General features: G+C 45.8%; 1 protein-coding gene and 1 pseudogene across 1 annotated transcript; both read left to right on the top strand.

The window, feature by feature from the left end:
• Positions 1–17,909, top strand: part of LOC144108349 (sodium-coupled monocarboxylate transporter 1-like) — a 92,076-nt pseudogene that overhangs the window by 54,024 nt on the left and 20,143 nt on the right.
• On the top strand, positions 4,566–17,631 carry LOC144107257 (sodium/iodide cotransporter-like). Its single transcript, XM_077640265.1, has 5 exons — positions 4,566–4,901; positions 9,860–9,925; positions 10,035–10,086; positions 16,825–16,892; positions 17,623–17,631. The coding sequence occupies exons 1-5, from the start codon at positions 4,566–4,568 to the stop codon at positions 17,629–17,631; spliced, it is 531 nt and encodes a 176-aa protein (XP_077496391.1).

The following is a 17,909-nucleotide window of genomic DNA, read 5'->3' as shown; positions in this document are numbered from 1 at the left end:
TTGTATTTCGACCTATTCAGGCATATGATTTTAGGGGTCGTTCTATTCAAACTAGTCTACCGATATCCTGAACAGTTATACAGTTTTGCAGGAGCTCCCAGGAACAACTGGCAATGCTTCAAATTGACCTTGCGAAGCCCTTTGATCGTGTGCGGCACAATTTTCAGTTCTCACTTGTAGAGCACGTTAATGTTTGTTCAGTTGTCTACGAAGGAATAAGTCTTAGCCCACAATGATTGTCCTACCCGCTTGATTGTGAATGGCTCACTTTCAGAACCGGTGTCCATCTTTTCGTTTTTCAAATAGGGGTGTCCATTACAGTCTCTTCTGTTCGCACTCTACTTAGAGCCTCTGTGTACCAGCATTCTGCATAGTGCCATTCGTGGTTTCCGTATCCTAGGCAGTGGCCTCTAAGTATTAGCTTATGCAGATGATCTGGCGTTTTTTTGAGCAGACAAGTCTAGCGTGGATGAAGCTGTTCGCTTAACTAAGCAGTTTGGCACCATTTCGGGAGCACGGATGAACTGTCCTAAGAGTTGCGGTCTGTGGTTTGGATTGTGGAGATCTAAACCAGCCGAATACGCTCACGCAGCATGGTTCTTATGTACCGTCCAAGTAGTTTTGTCTTACCATTACGCGTGTGCAGGAACGATGAAAGCTATTGGAAAGATCGCGTATCGGCTGTGCAGTGCTATGCTCAGACGTTTGTGCCACATGGTCGGTCAATACTCGACAAAGGCTACCGCCTGTAACTTGTTTCTAGCAAGAAAAATTTATGTTTGCAAATTATTCACTGTGCGAGTATTTCTAATGATCACTTCCACAAAGTTTTAGCAGATTTTTTTTTAGGTGGGGGGGGGGGGGGGGCTCCTCCATATCAACGCGGGTGGGCTAAGTTTAGTCCATCTTTATTTGCAGCAGGTTGTTACCAGCTTTATGTTTTTGCGCGACACTTCTCACCCAATACTGCCATTGTGTTTCAGACAGGTTTATTAAATCCTTTGCCCAGGCTGATTGTATATTCAAACTTCTCTGACCGTCCTTGCTTATGTTTATGTCCTTGTTTATGACGACATGTCTTCCTGGAAATGGGCGAGTGTCATGCCACGAAGTAATACGGCAATACGGCTGCCTCCTCCGAATAGTTCACTGCCCACAGTGCGGTGTATCCCCTAGTCATGGGCACGATGCCACGGGGCACGAGGATACTCTTCTTAGCGCACGTAAGTGCAGTGGGTTACTCAACGGCGTCGAAAGCTTCACAGAAAACTCTGGAGGTAACGATCGGCACGAATCTGGCGGACATGACCGGCACAACTGAGTCTTCCGACGCAGAGAGCACTGCGAAATCAGGAGACAAGTCTTAGACTAGAGCGGACATCAGAATGGCGTTCAACGAAATCCCCCTTGTGCGAAAGTCTAAAGTTAAACCGCATTGCTGCAAAAATCAATTCCAAGAATAACGTCATGGGTAGAACACGACAGCACAGTAAATTCAATTCTAAACGTATGCCCACCGATAACAACATTCGCGCAGCATACACCAAGGTAATCCAACAAGTCTATGGCTCTGTCGAGAACCAGCGGTATCTGTCTTGGTTCCCAGGACCTCCACCAAAACTGTTACGTATTTAGCATGCACTTATCGCGCACTGGGGCGTCTGTCTACAACACAACTATGCTAAACTGGGCTTGTTGGAGTATTTACATTTTTCGATACATAGCACAAAAAGACGAGGACACAGAAGAAAGCAACTACACGAGCGCCCTCTCACGACTAAATTTTTATTGGAAGAGTAAAGAGAATATATGTATTGTGGAAAAGGAAGGAAAGAAAGACGAAGGGAAACACGAAAAATCATGAAAGAAACGAGATGAAGTGACAAACAAGATCTGGGATAAAAGCAATTGGATGAAGGAATAGTAGCTGCAAGTTATTTACTAAAGGTAGGAGTGTATATGACAAAGATTGCGTACAATAGTTCCACCGTGGTGTGTGTACATTACATAGTTTTCGCTGACAAGTATGATGTAAAGTTCTATTATTTGTTTTAGTTTGGCACGTCGATCTATGCGGCGTTACTGGACTTAAAAATGGACATACCTAAACGGCAGCCTGTAATTACACGTTTCGGAAATAGGACGGATTTCATATCGCAAACACTAGCCATGAAGAGGATAACGGAACTGAATATTCGCTATACGCGTCTCTCATAGACTAAGTCGCTATGGGACGTTAAGCCCCAGAAACCAAACCATTCGCTATACATCGCAAGACTGATTTTTGTTCCGAGCAAGTGAATTCTTTTCAAGCTCGTGACAGCTGTTGAGCTCCAAACAAGACTACAACATGAGACTAAAAGATACATAAAGATATTTGAGACAATAATTTACGGAGCATAGACAGGCTCACTGATCACACATACTGACAGATAATGCACGCTTCGAGCGTGTAGCGCCCCTTAAGCGACCGCTCAGCAAACAACAGAGAGCGAGGAAACGGAGAGGAAGGCAGGAGTGCAGGAGAGAAGAAATAAGAGGAAACAAGCGGGCCACGACCATTGAGCCAGAAAATTTAAAAAAGAAGCCGTGACGTCACTGTTCGTGAAAGCATTGGGGAAATCGCCCCAGGCTTCAAAATGCCGGCGCGCTCCACACGGGGCAGCTAACTCCTTTCTCTGTGCCCACGATGGCCGCGGCGGCAATGGCGCACGAGCGCTGGCCGCCGAGCTGCCCCTTAGCAACTATGACGGCGTTGGTACTCGAGTAGCACTTGTTGCTGGGCTAGTCGGTGCATAGTTCTATGTACAAACGTTAGCGCAAATAAGACACAATCACAAGTACGGTGTCCTGTCCACCGTTCTTGTGATTGTGTCTTATTTTGCGCTAACGTTTGTACATAGACGGCGTTGGTGTTTGCCCCATAAAGTAGGATTCTGAATGACGCGTGACGTCTGCCCGGCTTTTCGCATTGCATATGGGATACACAAGGACCCCCTGCCTTTTCTTTCCTTCATCACTACCACGCATCTGCTGTGCCTACCTTTACTTTTTGACGAGGGAAATGTTAGTGGTGTGCCGCGAGCGACGATGATACCGATGATGACTGCTTAGCACTACCATAAATTTCGAAGGAACGCACGGTTGTCGGCAACATTTCTTGCTTCTAGCCGACTCTAACGAATAATATATGACACTGAGGAGGATGGTTCACGCGGAGTTATCTTACCGACGCGCCTTGGAGTTCGGTTCCTGGTGCTACTCAGGGTCAATTTTGCATGTGTAACTAAGACATAACGTTGAATAACTCCGCCTCTGCTTCCGTAGGGGGAACAGAGCCTGTCTGAGGTATACGGCCTTCCTTCTGTTACTTCTGCAACGTTGACTTGTTCATATTTACGTGTGTCCAGGAAGTAGAGGCACAAGTTCGGAGCAGCGCCTACAACTCAACCTATAGTACCGTTCAGTAACAGCCTCTCTCACGCTCTAATTCCGCCTACCCACACACAGGCGCAATTAAAGCGTAACTTCCAAGAGGCGTGACATTGGCCAGAATCACCTGATTGCATCTGAACGGAACAGCTTTCACTTCAGACACACTACAACATTGTGTCTGCTTGTTACCTTGTAAGAATTTTCACAAACAGGTATACCGCCGGAAAATGGGACATGATCTCCAGGTGTTTGAAAGCACAAAAATGGAACTGCTAGCACATCTATATGGGTCAAATACCGGATGTTTCAACTAAAATGTTTTGGAATTTTTAAAGATAAGCTTGTTGAGTTAGAAGGGCGCTTTTTCCGTATACCATTGTCACCGGTGTAGCCTATCAGAATACCGATAAGACTTGCTAACAGCGCGCTGGTTAGGTAGTACTTGGATATTACGTTTTTAACTGTTACTTTTGGTCTCCTTACTTATTGAGTTTTCGTGCAGCCTATTGTAAGCGAAATCCACACCAGTTTCTAAAATTTGAAAACGCACTTAGCCTCGGCGCTGTAGCGTAGTTGCGTAGACACCAAAATGAATCCGCTTTCGTGATTCCTGCAGGAAAAGCTTTCTATTGCACGTAACTCGTGGCAATGGCCGAAATTCATTGAGCAACAGCGCTCAAAGGTAACTGTGCTTCCGAAATTCTAACAACTGATATGGATATTACTTACTGTGGGCTACATTCCTATCAGTAAACAATCACACCAACAGTAGTAATTAGAAAGTTCACCATTCGTTAACGAGCCTACAATTTAACAAGTCTAAGCTGTATTACGACGTGCTACACCTCTGACACTATTATGTTGAAAAAGCTCTTACTCAACAGGCCTATTTTTAAAATTTGCAAAACATAGCAGGTGAAATATACGGTGTGTGTAATAGTCGCAGGGCGTCTGCTGTCACGAAGTTGCTTCCCCTTACCATTGACTGCCGCAGGTCGAGCGCAGCTGCTCGGCAGGGGCAATTCAATGGCGAGTAGCGGACCGCACACGTCGACGCAGCTGCCAGATCTCCATAGGACTCGCTCAAATCATTCTCAGCTTCCGCAGCACCGTCGTCGCGGTGGGAAAGCATGGCTAAAGTAGTGGACTACGCCGTCTTCTCTCTGCTGACTGGTGCCAGTCTTGGCGTGGGATGCTACTTCTCCATCCGCAGGAAGAAGGCAGCCCCGGGGCAGACCACGGACGAGCTCTTCCTGGGGAGCAAGTCGCTGCAGACGCTTCCTCTGGCCGCGTCTGTGCTGGCCACCGTGGGCTCCGCGACCGGCGTCGTCGGATTGCCTGCGCACACGTACGCGTATGGGCTTCACCTGGGCTGGCTTTGCTTGTCTAATGTTCTCTTGATTCCATTCGCTGCTGCCGTCGTCGTGCCGGTCTTGTACCGGCTGAACATCACGTCTGTCTTTCAGGTTAGGGAAATTTTTATCATTCTTGGTGTAGGAGCGCCTTTAAAGTGATTTTTCTAAACCTAGTTTTAGAATTTTAGAGAACAATGTTGCCAGCAAAATACAATAATAAACATCATCATGAACGTGAGCAGGATTGACGACGTCGCGAAGTAATCGGGGGATAATGTACCAGGAGCTACATTAGAGGGGAGAATTCCGTAGCATTCACCACCGTAGACTACTTCAACTTCGGCATAGAACCTTGCAAAGCGTGAGTGGTGTGTGCGTCTGGTGAACTCCCGGGAAGAGTACTAATTTTACGCGTTTCGCTCACACTTAGATAGTTTTTAATTACTCATGCCCAATATTCTTGGACACAAAATTTGAATATTATAAAACTGCAAGGTGCTGGCATAGAAACATGGAAGATAATGGTCCATTCTTCCGATATGTAAGAAAACCTTTCTTTTGTAGTGCTTCCATCGGTCGCATCGACCACTTAAGGCTGCGGCAGACGATAAATGGGAAATGCTTTATATGATAGAAAGAATATTAATAGCGAGAAATATCAAGCCTGCCGACGAAAGATCTGCGGATATATTTTTTTTTGATACTGTAAGTCCCATCAGGGACTGTAACAGGAAGGGCGGTGAATAATACAACCAAGTGTAGTGCACATATTGGTAAGTAAAACAACTTGAACAATAATATATGGTACAAAATGTTACAAAATCGGTTTGAATTGTTTATTGTTACTGAATTGATTGTTAGTGTGAAATCTGATAATATATGAAAAAAGCGTGCCCATAAACTCTTTCCCGTTCAAAAATACATTTGTCCAGAATTGCTGCCTGTGACATGTTAAGACGGAGCTTCCTTTCCTTATTCCTCCAACCAGCGCTTCACATACTTGAATATACTGATCACTGATTATGTCACGGTGACATAGGTCTGAAAGCGCAGTCTCAGATTATTACTCATCGTTAGCAACTTCAAAGTGCATGAAAGGTGAGACTTCCGCTGTGACTGGCAACCGCCTGCTCATAGCTAGACTATCAGCCGCATGCTGACATCTAAATCATGCTCAGGTATTTTAGCCTCTGGGCTTGCAGTATTGTGCTGTGATTTACGGCTACCCAAGTTTTGGTTCGAAGTGAGGCATAAAGATGCAATACAAACATTCGACTGAAGATGATGAAGCATCTCATATATTATTGCCTGTTTGTCTGATATAAGCTATTCCGCAGCGCAACTCGATCATAATGAAACCAGCTGTGCAGTAGGGCCTTTGCGTGTTTCTTGGCGCGCGCAATTTGTCACTGCCAACGTCTGGTGCTGAAAAGGCAGAGTTCACAAAGCTGTAGAGGCGGAGAGAATGCGATAGACACGTTATGTTTATTTGAAACCTCCGTAAGACTATGGACCATGCGGTCTGTCTATTGGATCATGTCCGGCATTGCGTTCTAAATGTGCTTCGCGTTACTCCTATCGAGCTGAACCTTGAACACCTACAGAGATAATTTTATTCAATACAATCACATCCTCAGTGATCGAATGCGTACAGACCATATAGGTTTCGTTTCAGGACATAGAGCTGGGCAGCCGCGACACACCCGAAGTGTTGAATCTTCCGAAAGAAAGAAATTTATGCTTACTCCTGTGGACTCTGAGCTTTGAGGGCGCAGTAACAAGCTCGGTTGACGGAGGATATCTGGACATAGATGTGCTATCAGCTACAAAGGCTTAGGGGATATCGGTGTGCATCAAAAGTTATTTTGAGGAACTCGTACCAGCCAATCACCGGAAATTTCTGAAATCCGGTGGGAAGGAAGGTACTGCATCACCTGGCCACATTATCCAGTGGCCGTGTCGCAAGGCACCGCACAAATCCCTTTCTTTCCCCCGGACCCACCTCCTGTAAACTTTTTTCGCCGATAATCCATCCCCGTTAAAAGAAACAAAGGTGTTATTGTAAGACCTTTAAAAGCAAATAGGTTTAAAAGCAAAGAGATCCTACGATATATCTTCAAGGCACACAAATTTCGGGGTCACGACGGTTTCCTTTTTTCGATTACTATTGTACACACATATCTTTTATTAAACCTGCCGCTTTTAATTAACAAGAACCGAGTGCGAGAGATAAAGCTGGCTTGATCTCAGTTCGGTTCCAGAGTAATATCCTGCGGTAGGAAGATTGTAGGATATTCGTGGACTTTTCATCTTCGATCCATCCTGGCAAGAACAAACTGAGGACTTCCTCATGAGGGGCTTTAGCCATCGATGCGCTCAAAATGTACTGTTCGAGATGATGACGTCCTGATCATTTAAGGACGTCCTCAGGACGTTTGGTGTTGTGTGGGTAATGTCGCTGTCGTTCCGCCGGTACTTTCTCAGAAGCTAAAAGAAGCGAAAAGACGGAAGAAAGGAGGAATGAAATGTAGATACCACAGAATGAAAAAAAAAATTGGCAGCGGCTTAGCTCGGCTATGCCAGGATATAAGTAGCGAAAGCTATGGCATAGCTTGGTTAGCCTTGGTTAATCTTGATTGCAAGTTCAGATTAGTCTGGTCGTCTGGTTAGTTGTTGTCACGGGGTTCGTCACGCGGTGTGTCACGTGACCAGTCACGTGATTGGCCACGTGGTGCGGTGCGACCATGGTGGGAATGCGAGCACGGCGAAAATGCTAGTTCGTGGCCAATGTAGCGCTACAAAAATGTGTATAGCGCAAGTAAAGATAGATGGAAGGAAGTAGAGATGCTGCGCATAGAAATCAACAGAACCATCGAGGTGACGAGCGGCTGCAGTCCGCCCGGCAGCCCGCGTAGAGCAGCGAAGGCAAACAGGCAGTCTAGCAGCAACGGGCAGGTCCTTTGACAACCGCAGGTAAAAACCAATATTTCTGCCTCCAAAGTGCTCAAATTCTCCGAGGCATGAGGAGAAGCTGTAGACACTCTACAAACGCACCGGCGGTGATGCCATCAACACCATCACTCAGGAAGGCCACCGGGATCGAGCCGCAAGCGCGGAAACTTCAGCCAGGGGAAGTGCCCGTCTAGGCGCGCAGGTTGAGTTGAGGGCCGACAAATGGTACACGAATACGAGTCGAGGAAGTAGAGGCCACCGCAGGAAGGGAGAAGCGCACGGGTGCCGGAAAGTTCTCTGGGGGCCTCCGCAGAAGCGGCGACACGAAGAGGAATATCGAGATGGCCACCGGTCAGCGTGGAATCCGGCGGTGCCATGATCGAAGCTCCTGTCGAACCGAGGCTTGCGGACCACGGCGCGGGGTTATGTATCCGCAAAACAGTGATGAACTCCAAGTTGAACCCAGTCCGGGTGTTCGTATACCAGGGAAGACAACGTGATGAGAACTTCAGAGAATCCAAGTGCAAAAAACACAGGGTGAACGAAGGCAGGGCCTTCGCCGCCTGCTGAGGCGAAGCGAGCGGCGGCCCATCTTCAGGACAACTTTCAGGCCATTGGCTCCCGGATATCACGAGCCGATGGCTCATGCGCCAAACGGGGAAAAAAAATTATCTCCCATCGCGGCGCTCACCGCCTACTTATCTCGTGAGCTGTGATGCAGTTCTGGAACGCATGCGTTCCACATAACCGTTTCGAGAAACACGGCAAGCTGGCTCTTCCAGCGCTTGGCCTGTGTTTCTTCTGCTTTCCATCTACGTCTTTTGCCCTGTTTACCCTTTAGCGATATCAACGTGTTCCACATAAGTTCCACTTATAAAGGCGAGAATGGAGCTGCAAAAGTGTGTTTACCTTAAAGAGAGCTAAATAAAGCCTCGTTCCAGATAAAATAAATGGAACAGGAGCTTTATCAGGAACTTATGTGGAGCCACGACAGCTTATGTGGAACCGAGATTAAGAGTGTGTAGTTGAACTGACGATGTGTGCGACGAAATGGAATATGCATGTGCCCATGCTAACAAAAACAAAAAACGCAATCACTACAACTTTCACACCTCAGTTGTTGAACCTAATCATCAAGGCACATTCCTGGCATTAAATATTTTCTACCCGTGCTTGTATGGTATCTAAAAAAAAAGAAAGAAAGTGGAACTTTGACATGGTGCCTACTATAGAAAAAAAGTCAGACATCGTAAATTGTCCGAAGCGAGTGTCATGTACTACGGCGCGCGAGTGAAGGTGTGTACATTAGCGCACCAGTGACCATTCTAGTGGGCTAAGCGAAGCCTATTGCAAGGAAAACGCTTTCTATATAACACTAAGCATGCCTTTTCGCTTTGAGACTCCACTTCTTTCTAGTGTTTCTTAATTCCCGACACACATTCGTGGAGTGGCGACACCCATTCGGGAAGTGAATTGCTTCACTGAACTGTTTGCCCTATATAAAGCGCGAACCTTACGAATTTAAGCACCAGGCTCTTGTCAATCGACTTAAGCATGAATTTTTTAGCTCACATGGTCGGTGCGCCGCGGAGGACCTTGGCGCCAGAAGGGAGGCGAGCCGAAGGCAGCACAAGGCGGCGAACCTAAACGACTTTGACGAAATGTTTTGCCGAGGCCTTGCCTTGCAACCACATTCAGTCTCTAAAGTGCGCAACGCCGCTATTGGAACGTATTTATTTTTTACGCCTATTCTCAGACACCAGAACGAAACGAATCCAGTTTTATAGAGACGTTATGATTGCGCGCGATTGCGTTCGCGCATCCGAAAATAATCTTGAGGGACTTCTTCTGAAACCTTACTAATGATAGAAGCCTTCCACGTTACTGTTTGCTGTTTCGACCATCGCTATTATATGGACATTTTAATAATAATAATAATTGGCTTTTGGGGGAAAAAAATGGCGCAGTATCTGTCTCATATATCGTTGGACACCTGAACCGCGCCGTAAGGGAAGGGTAAAGGAGAGAGTGAAAGAAGAAAGGAAGAGAACGCAAATTTCGTATTTGAAGCATTGCTTTCGTTCTTACTTGTTTTCGTTTTTTTTTTCATCATGCAGTTCGTCCGGATGCGTTACAATACAGCTGTCTCTGTCATAACTGCTATCACTTACATTCTTTTGTCGGTAAGTGAAGTTCAATTTGTGAGCTGCGTAAGGAGGGTACCAGGTGCCCACCAGTAAAATGAAATCTGCTCTTTCCAAAGTATCTGTGACAATTTTTTTTATTTCGCAGCAAATGGTGGGAGCGATAGCGATTTACGCATCATCGGTGGCTGTGTCAACAGGTAAGTTGATGCCTATTGTATTTTTGCGATTTGTCTTAACTCCTCTATTCTACAGCATGAAGTGCCACAACGCTTATCGGCCTCGCCTATGCGGCTGAGGTAGCTGCAATAGCGACACCGACTGCTGTCTATCAGCTGCGTTTAGCGGATGACTGCAACTGCGGGAGCTCTGCACTTAGCGCTCCTGTGGTGGACGGCGGCATGTGAATTATATCAGTAGTGCTCATTAATTGTTTTCGCACTGTGGTCGGTTGCAGGAAGTCGAAGAAACTATATTGCATTGCGGAAAGAACTGCTTAAGAATGGGCTTCGCGGACTTCCTCGCATGCATTTCTCTACACCGTTTTCGTGAATATAATAAAGGCGCCCTCTGAACATCTTTTCAGCGCTATAAACACGCACAGTCGCTAGATCGTATTGTCATGAATATCGGAGCCAAATATAGCATGTGTTTACTCTTAGTCAGGTTCCGCCTACGAATCCACTTAGTAGCTGCAACTACTTGGCAAGAAAGTACTACCCATGTAGCTGGAAGTGATATACATATTCTTAAAATAATTGGAACAGCATTTGCAAGATTTTAGCCGGAACGGTGCTCTAGATAGTGCCACTGGAACTGAGTTCCGGTCATTTTAAGCGGAACATCGTTCCTGTTAACTTTTTAGGCTAAGGATTTGTCTAGCCGCAGTTGCTGCCACACTCCCTGAAACCTTATTCCAGGTGTCTCCTAAACAATTTAGACGTAAGAACTTTTCAGGGGTATTGAGCAATGAACACAGCACGCGGAAGGACGTATAGAAAAAAAACATGTATCATGCAACAAACTCCTGCAATTGTGGCAAAATCAGACTCTTTCACGCTTTCTGCGGCTCTTGGAACTCAATCGAGACATAAATGAGGTCGGCAATCAATCATTGAAACCTGAATAAAATGTACCAGGTGTTTCAGGGGAGCCCATCACTAACATTTAAAACTAGGGCTTTTGAGGGTAAGAGAAGCTTTTTCGGCATAGTAATTTCATGTGTTGGCTGAGGTGAAAAGACATGCGAATCATGGTAACTAGTAAAGTGGTTAACCAAATTCTAATAGTTACCTTTTTAAATATTATCAGTAGCACTGACTGCCATTACAGATATGTTGCCGGCCGTTAGCAATCACCATATCAGTGTTTAGAATTTCGAAAACGCGATTACCCTCGGCGCTGTGGGTCGGCAAAATTTGGCTATTCTGACACGTGCACCGGAGGGGTTGTTTTTCCTGCATGCGTCTTGGAAGCGCATGTATTTTGGCACGATGTAGCCATAATGTATGCGAAGTCTAGTCTCATGTTTGGTACGCGGCCCACGGTTTTGTCAGTCGATAACAATGAACACATACAGAAGCATATTAACTGCAGAATATCATGGCATTCCTCCACCTGCAAGACGCATTTTAGAGAAGAAAATACAAACTTATGTCATTTACTCCGACTACACCCTGTTAAAGTGTTTCACGTCTGTACATAAATCTAAACTGCACATTAATTTTTGCTGTGTTCCAGGTTACCGGAGCTTAGCTGACAATAATGTAGCTATAGTACTCGCTGTGTCAGGTGCTCTACGGAACCATATTGATGTTGAGAAATTACCATACGAGGACTTCAAACGAGAAAATAATAGAAAAATCCACCGACATTGGCGAGAGAAATGTAATGCAGAAACTCCACGCAATATAACCAAGAATGGGAGGTGCGCGACTGACACCCGAGATGCATCGATTCAAAGAAGGAGCACTGTCAAGGCTAAGGAAGAACCACATACACAACACACCCCTCCCGCAACGCGTTGTGCGAGATGCAGCGACCGAGTGTCTGTTATACATGTTCTAATCTCGGTCAGAGATATTAGAAGCGGAAAAGACAAGTCATTTTCTAGATTCGTGCTAAGACCAAATACCATCACATCCCTTCTTCCTAGTTGATCATTAGATGTTTTCTTTGGAAAGAGTGCTTAAATTCATAACAAATGAAAGCTCTTTACGTGGAATATCCTTGTATAAGTGACCTCAGCCTCTTCTTTATTGCAGAGGAGATCGCTGAGTTTATTTTGTATTCAGTGACCTAATACACACTCCCGGACAAGGACTGTCGCTTTTTGTAATTCGTAAAGGCTCATAAAATATTTTGGTATAAAACAAAACACCATTGAGTGCCAGCGTCGTCTACTCTCTTTAGCTAATTCCGCCGGATGCGGTCGATCGACAGATTCACATGGTGCTTTTAACCATAAAAATTAAGCAGCACGTGAAACACAAAGCTAATTCGACCACGCCCATGCCATGTGGTTTTTTTTCTTTTCTGTGCATTGATAATTGCTAAGATGACACGGAGCACCGGACCGTTCCGTCACTGCAGCTGATGTCGCAGTCACGCGCTATCAGGTAACGCAGTTCCCACAACAGATGGAAAAAATAGAGTGTGCACCAGATTCTTCAAAACACAGTGACCGAGGTTCACTACACATTGGGATTGTGAGTGTTTTTTTATTTAAAAGCCAGCCGTGGTCCAAAATATAAAACATTTCACATGCGGGCGAGACGTCAACGCAAACTGCTAGTCGCACGTTCTCGTTTTTTGTTGTTGCTGTTACAGTTGTTTAAGACAATGCATTTCGTGACCTGACGGCAGCCAAATACGTAGTAGAAGATCCAATATGAAAGTAGACACGTCTTTCAATCAATGTTTAATGCATGAAAGGGAAACGAAAACGGCCCCACCGAACATTTTAGTTTAAACGCACTACTCCATAGGGTCCAACCCAACCAAGACCTTGAAGATGCAGAAATAGAATAAATACCGCCGTGACTCCTTTTCGAACCCGCGTCGGAGTGTGGAGATCAGTTTCGCTGGCACGAGAGCACTATATATGCTGTCGCCGTAGCCGGTCACGCCCCATGTTAAATTGCCACACACTTTCTCTCTGTGCAATGCAAATCGTCGTCTGCATCAACTTCGTTCTTCTGCGCGAACAAATCAGATCAGCTTAACCTCGATCAGACCTTAACCTGAGTCTAATATCGTTGCCACACGTGCCGACGACCGAGAAAAGCAAGACCACGAGCCAACCAGGCTAAGCAAATGCTTTCGTACATCTACACGGCTTAACTCCATTGAAAACTACAATTTATTTTTATTTATCGATAAATACTGTCAATTGTCTGCAGGGATTTTTTACAGCAAGACATAAAACACATATACAAAGACAATATGTGAAAGAATGTTTAAGAGAAAGAACGGTAACTTGTAAGCGAAAGACAATAGCAGTAAGACATAACCGAGCAGTTTAACCGACCAAGACGTATGAGTACAAGTTTCAACGGTGGTTACAGTTGCCATCCCACGGAATTGGCAGGTGGCGGTTTAATAAATGATTTCTGGTTAGAGGTAGCTCGGAGAGAGCAATCTGGATGAACAAGTTCCTCCGGCGGCAGCACCTGCCGTCCCAGGCCCCTGGCGCACCGCTTAACCGCTGCACCATTGCGCCAGGAGCGGTATTAAGATTGCCAGGGATGTACGAATGTTAAGCCGAGAAAGACCAATTCTGCAGATATGGGCATTAACCAATTAACTATCGCGTCATATCCTTAGGGCGGCGCGGGGACTGCGGTAGAGCGGCGACTGAATTCACGAATTTAGCGCCCATATCAAAATGCGTGCGGCGGGCGTCCCGGTGGCGGCTGCGTAGACCCATGCAAAGGTAGAATTTCCAGCTGCGTGGCGTAGGGTTACATCACGCCGCAGCACGGGGCGGCACCGTTCACTGAATGTGCAGGCGAGCGTCCTCCTTCTCACCCGTAAGCAGCCCTAAATGTAACTGTCGACATTTTAAACCCACCACTCTGCTCTTCCTGTCTGTCATTGATCATACTTTGCGATTCATCCCCCGAGTGGCGTAGGAAGGCAATGTAATCAGCGAATTGCAGATTACTAATGTATTCTTCATTAACTGTTATCTCCAACTACCCCAATCCAGGCCTCTGGATACCTGCTTAAAGAAGCTGCGAATAGCATTGGCGAGATCATGCCTCCCTGCCTGGCACCCTTTCTTATATGAATTTTATTACTGGATTTATGAAGAACTATGGTGGCTGCGCACCCGTTATAGATACATTTCATTATTTTTACATAAGGCAAATCTACACCCAGAATCCGTAATGCCTGCATGACGGCTGAGGTTTCGACTTTGTCAAATGCTTTCTCGTAATCTATGAAGGCTATACATCATCAGCATCATCAGCCTGACCACGCCCACTGCAGGAAAAAGGCATCTCCCATATCTCTCCAATTAACCCTGTCCTGTTCCAGTTGTGGCCACCTTCACTCCGCAAACTACTTATTCTCATCCGCCCACCTTTTTGCTACCCCCTGCTACGCTTGCCTTCTCTTGGAATCCATTCCGTTACCCTTAAGGACCATCGGTTATACTGCCTTCACATTACATGCCCTGCCCAAGGCCATTTCTTCTTCATGATTTCGACTAGGGTGTCATTAAGCCGACTTAATTCCCTGACCCACACTGCCCTCTTCCTGTCCTTTATAGCTATGCCTATTGCATTCTTTTCTATATCGAGCTGCGCTGTGCTCAGTTTAAGGTCAGCCCTTTTCGTTAGCCTCCACGTTTCTGCTGCATATAGGTGAGTGTCGGCAAGATGCAGCTGTTATATACTTTTTTCTTGAGGTATATCGGCAGACTGCCATCCATTATCTGAGAGAATCTGCCAGATGCGCTCCACCTCATTCATATCCTTCTAGTTATTTCCCTCTCATTATCCGGATCAGCTGTCACTACCTGTCTAAGTAGCCTCGCTACCAATCGCAAACTGCTGTTGCCTTACAAGGCAGTTATGGTTATTTTGGTGTTCTGCATGTTAATTTTCAGGCCCACCGCTCTGCTTTCCTTGTCTGAGTTTCTCGATGCATCCCCTTTGTCACTTGGATTGGCAGTTCCATTAGCGATTTGCAGATTACTGAGGTATTCTCCATTATTAGCTCTATTGCCCAACTGTTCCCGATAAAGGCCTCGGAACACCTGTAAACAGGCGGTGAATAGCGCTGGCGAGATCGTGTCGCCCTGGCTGACACCCTTCCTTACAGGAATTTTATTGGTGACCTAATGGAGGGCATGGTAGCTGCGCAAAAATTATCAATATCTTCCGCTATTTTTACACAAGCCCCACCTGCAACCTGGTACCGTAATGCTAACACGACTGTAAAGTTTGAACTGAGTCGAATGCTTTCTCGCAATCAATGAAGGCTATATATAGGGGTTGGCTATATTCTGCGCGTCTTTCTACAACCTGATTGATAGGGTGAATACGATCCATTGTGGAATATTCTTTACAAAAGCCTGCCTCATCATTTCGCCGATTGAAGCACGATCTTCCCTTTGTCCTTCAACAGATGGGCTGTTACCTGGTCCCCCCCCCCCCCCCCAGCTGCTTTTCCCCTTTCCATTGCTCCTAAGGCTTTCTTTACCTCCTCTTTCGCTACTGGCGGGATGACGCATTGTTGTGCGCTACTGTCTCTCTCATTAACGTTTTGATTACATTGACTACTGTACAGATTTTTGTAGAACACTTCGGCTACATAAATTTTTTTATCCACATTACTAATGACATTGTCTTCCTTGTCTTTGAACGCATACATCTGATTTTTGCCTATGACTAGTTTCCTCTTCACCGGTGTTGGGCTACTTTCGATCTTTAGAGCATGCTCTATTCTCTCCACATTAAACTTCCTTATGCCGGCTACCTGGCGCTTATTTATTAACTTCGATAGCTTTGTCAGTTCTATTCTCTCTGTAGGGTTAGACGCCCTCACGCTTTGGAGTTTCTTAATCAGATCTTTCATCCCCTGAAAGTGTTTGCCGGTATCCTGCCTAAGCGTCCTACCGCCTATTTTGACTGCGCACTCCGTAATGATAGCTGTGAGATTGGCGTTCATTCCTTGAACATTAGGGTCGTCGTCCTCAGTTAAAGCCGATACCTGTTCTGCGGCGAGATCCTGGATTTCTCTACTTTTCCCTCTTACTGCTAGCTCGTTAACGGGCTTCCGGATCAATGCTTCACTCAGTCCCTCTTCAAATCAGTGCTAATTCAAAATCTTACCATCTCGTGGTCGATACAGTGGGCCCAAAATGCACCATACTATACATTAAAACATCTGGACAACTTCCTCCTTTGAAAGTGTCACGTTTCGGTTCCCACTGAGCGGTCATGCTCATGTTCCTCGACAGAATGATGCAACACGCACGTATATCACTTGAAAAAAGAAAGAACAGGTAAGCTTGAAAGAGTTGTAGTACTTCCAGTCGAGCGCGAGAATTATTTTGACATTAGCGCTACGAGACTCTGCGGTATTCCATGCAGAACGCCGTGGTCCAGACGACCGACGGACGGGCCGATGAGTGTAGCCAAAACAGCTATGGGTGTCAAAGAATAACGGGACGAAGATGAGAAGGAGGAATAGGTTAAAAACAGCGCTGGTTTTGTTCATGTTTACCTCTACTCATTGCGCAGTATAGAGTGGGAGTACGCATTTTTATGCAAACAGCTGCCACCAACGGCAGCAATCTAGCCTGTTTTCATGCAGATAAATAAATATCAAGCAGTGCTTACGTGAACAAGTGTACTAGGAGGCTTTCTAGGGTAAGCAAGTGCGCTGTCTCATGGCATTCGATGGTTTTTTGCGTATCGTTCCAGTGTTCAACATTTCGGCGATCTGGTGCTCTGTTGTAATTGGGCTGACAGCAACAACATACACAGCCATGGTGAGTATCTGAAGGTTGAAGGGGAGGGTGTGGGGTAATAATCGCTAGGGGACCGCAGTTCATAAGGTTATTGGCGGCTTACTTCGGCCGTCAAGGCATGCAGTGGTCAAAAGAACAACAGCTTTGAACAGGCATCTTCTCTCTGTATCCAACCGCAGATATAACACACAATAGAGCATAAGTCACGCTTTCTTCAAAATATCATGAAAAATCACGCTCTCCTATCTTTTACCGCCTGTCAAATGAACCATAGCATGGTTACCCCTCCAGTATTTCCAAACCTGCTTAAAGCACTACATTTGTCTGGCATTAGCTCTCTCCCCAAGAATGGACGCGGAATAGTCCCAGATCTCAGCATAGTACATGTAGGCGGACACACCAAAGCCCACCACAAGAAGGCCGACTGAGATCCTATGAACAGGCAGCACCCATTATCAAAGACACCCACTTCACATGCCCCATGGAGCCTACCTGTACTCCTGATAAATTAGCTTGACTTCTGGATCACGCATAACACCAAGAAAGTTTCTATGTACTGTGTATGTACATGCCTGCCTTAGAAGCTAATTGTTCTCAATTCTCATTCAGAACGCCATCTCCTCTATTTTATTTACCCCATGAATAAGGCAAGAGACCACCCAAAAAAGCGCCTTCCTATAGGGACAACATAGTGACAGTTGTACTGCACCCGCACTCATTTCCTACCTCTATTTATTTGTCCTTGTCCTAGGCCCACTAGCACTATGGCGAGCATGGCCCACTCTCGAGAACATTGTAACTCCTGTCCATACGTCCATGATGGCTCAGGTGTTTCTACAATGCACTTAGTCTAAGCAAGCATGGCTCTACGTAAAGCTCAACAAACCTAGCATATAGTTTAGATAACCTATAGTCTAGGTTAACATTCTCTTCGGGCACCAGTCGAAGGTAGTACTATTTGTTTCGCTGACAGTAGCGCATTTTATGCAGAACAGTGTCACATATACAGATCTCACAGTGCGCTCAGCGTTCTGTGCC

This window comes from Amblyomma americanum, chromosome 10, assembly GCF_052857255.1.
Source record: "Amblyomma americanum isolate KBUSLIRL-KWMA chromosome 10, ASM5285725v1, whole genome shotgun sequence".
Lineage (NCBI taxonomy): Eukaryota > Metazoa > Arthropoda > Arachnida > Ixodida > Ixodidae > Amblyomma > Amblyomma americanum.
Note: the sequence above shows the minus strand (reverse complement) of the source record. Positions and strands in the feature narration are given on the sequence as shown.

Excerpts from the sequence above, each read along its gene's own strand:
- LOC144107257 (XM_077640265.1), top strand. The coding sequence starts at position 4,566 with ATGGCTAAAGTAGTGGACTACGCCGTCTTCTCTCTGCTGACTGGTGCC. Across the intron at positions 9,926-10,034 it reads TCACTTACATTCTTTTGTCG|CAAATGGTGGGAGCGATAGC; the intron begins GTAAGTGAAGTT and ends TTTATTTCGCAG. Across the intron at positions 10,087-16,824 it reads ATCGGTGGCTGTGTCAACAG|TGTTCAACATTTCGGCGATC; the intron begins GTAAGTTGATGC and ends GTATCGTTCCAG.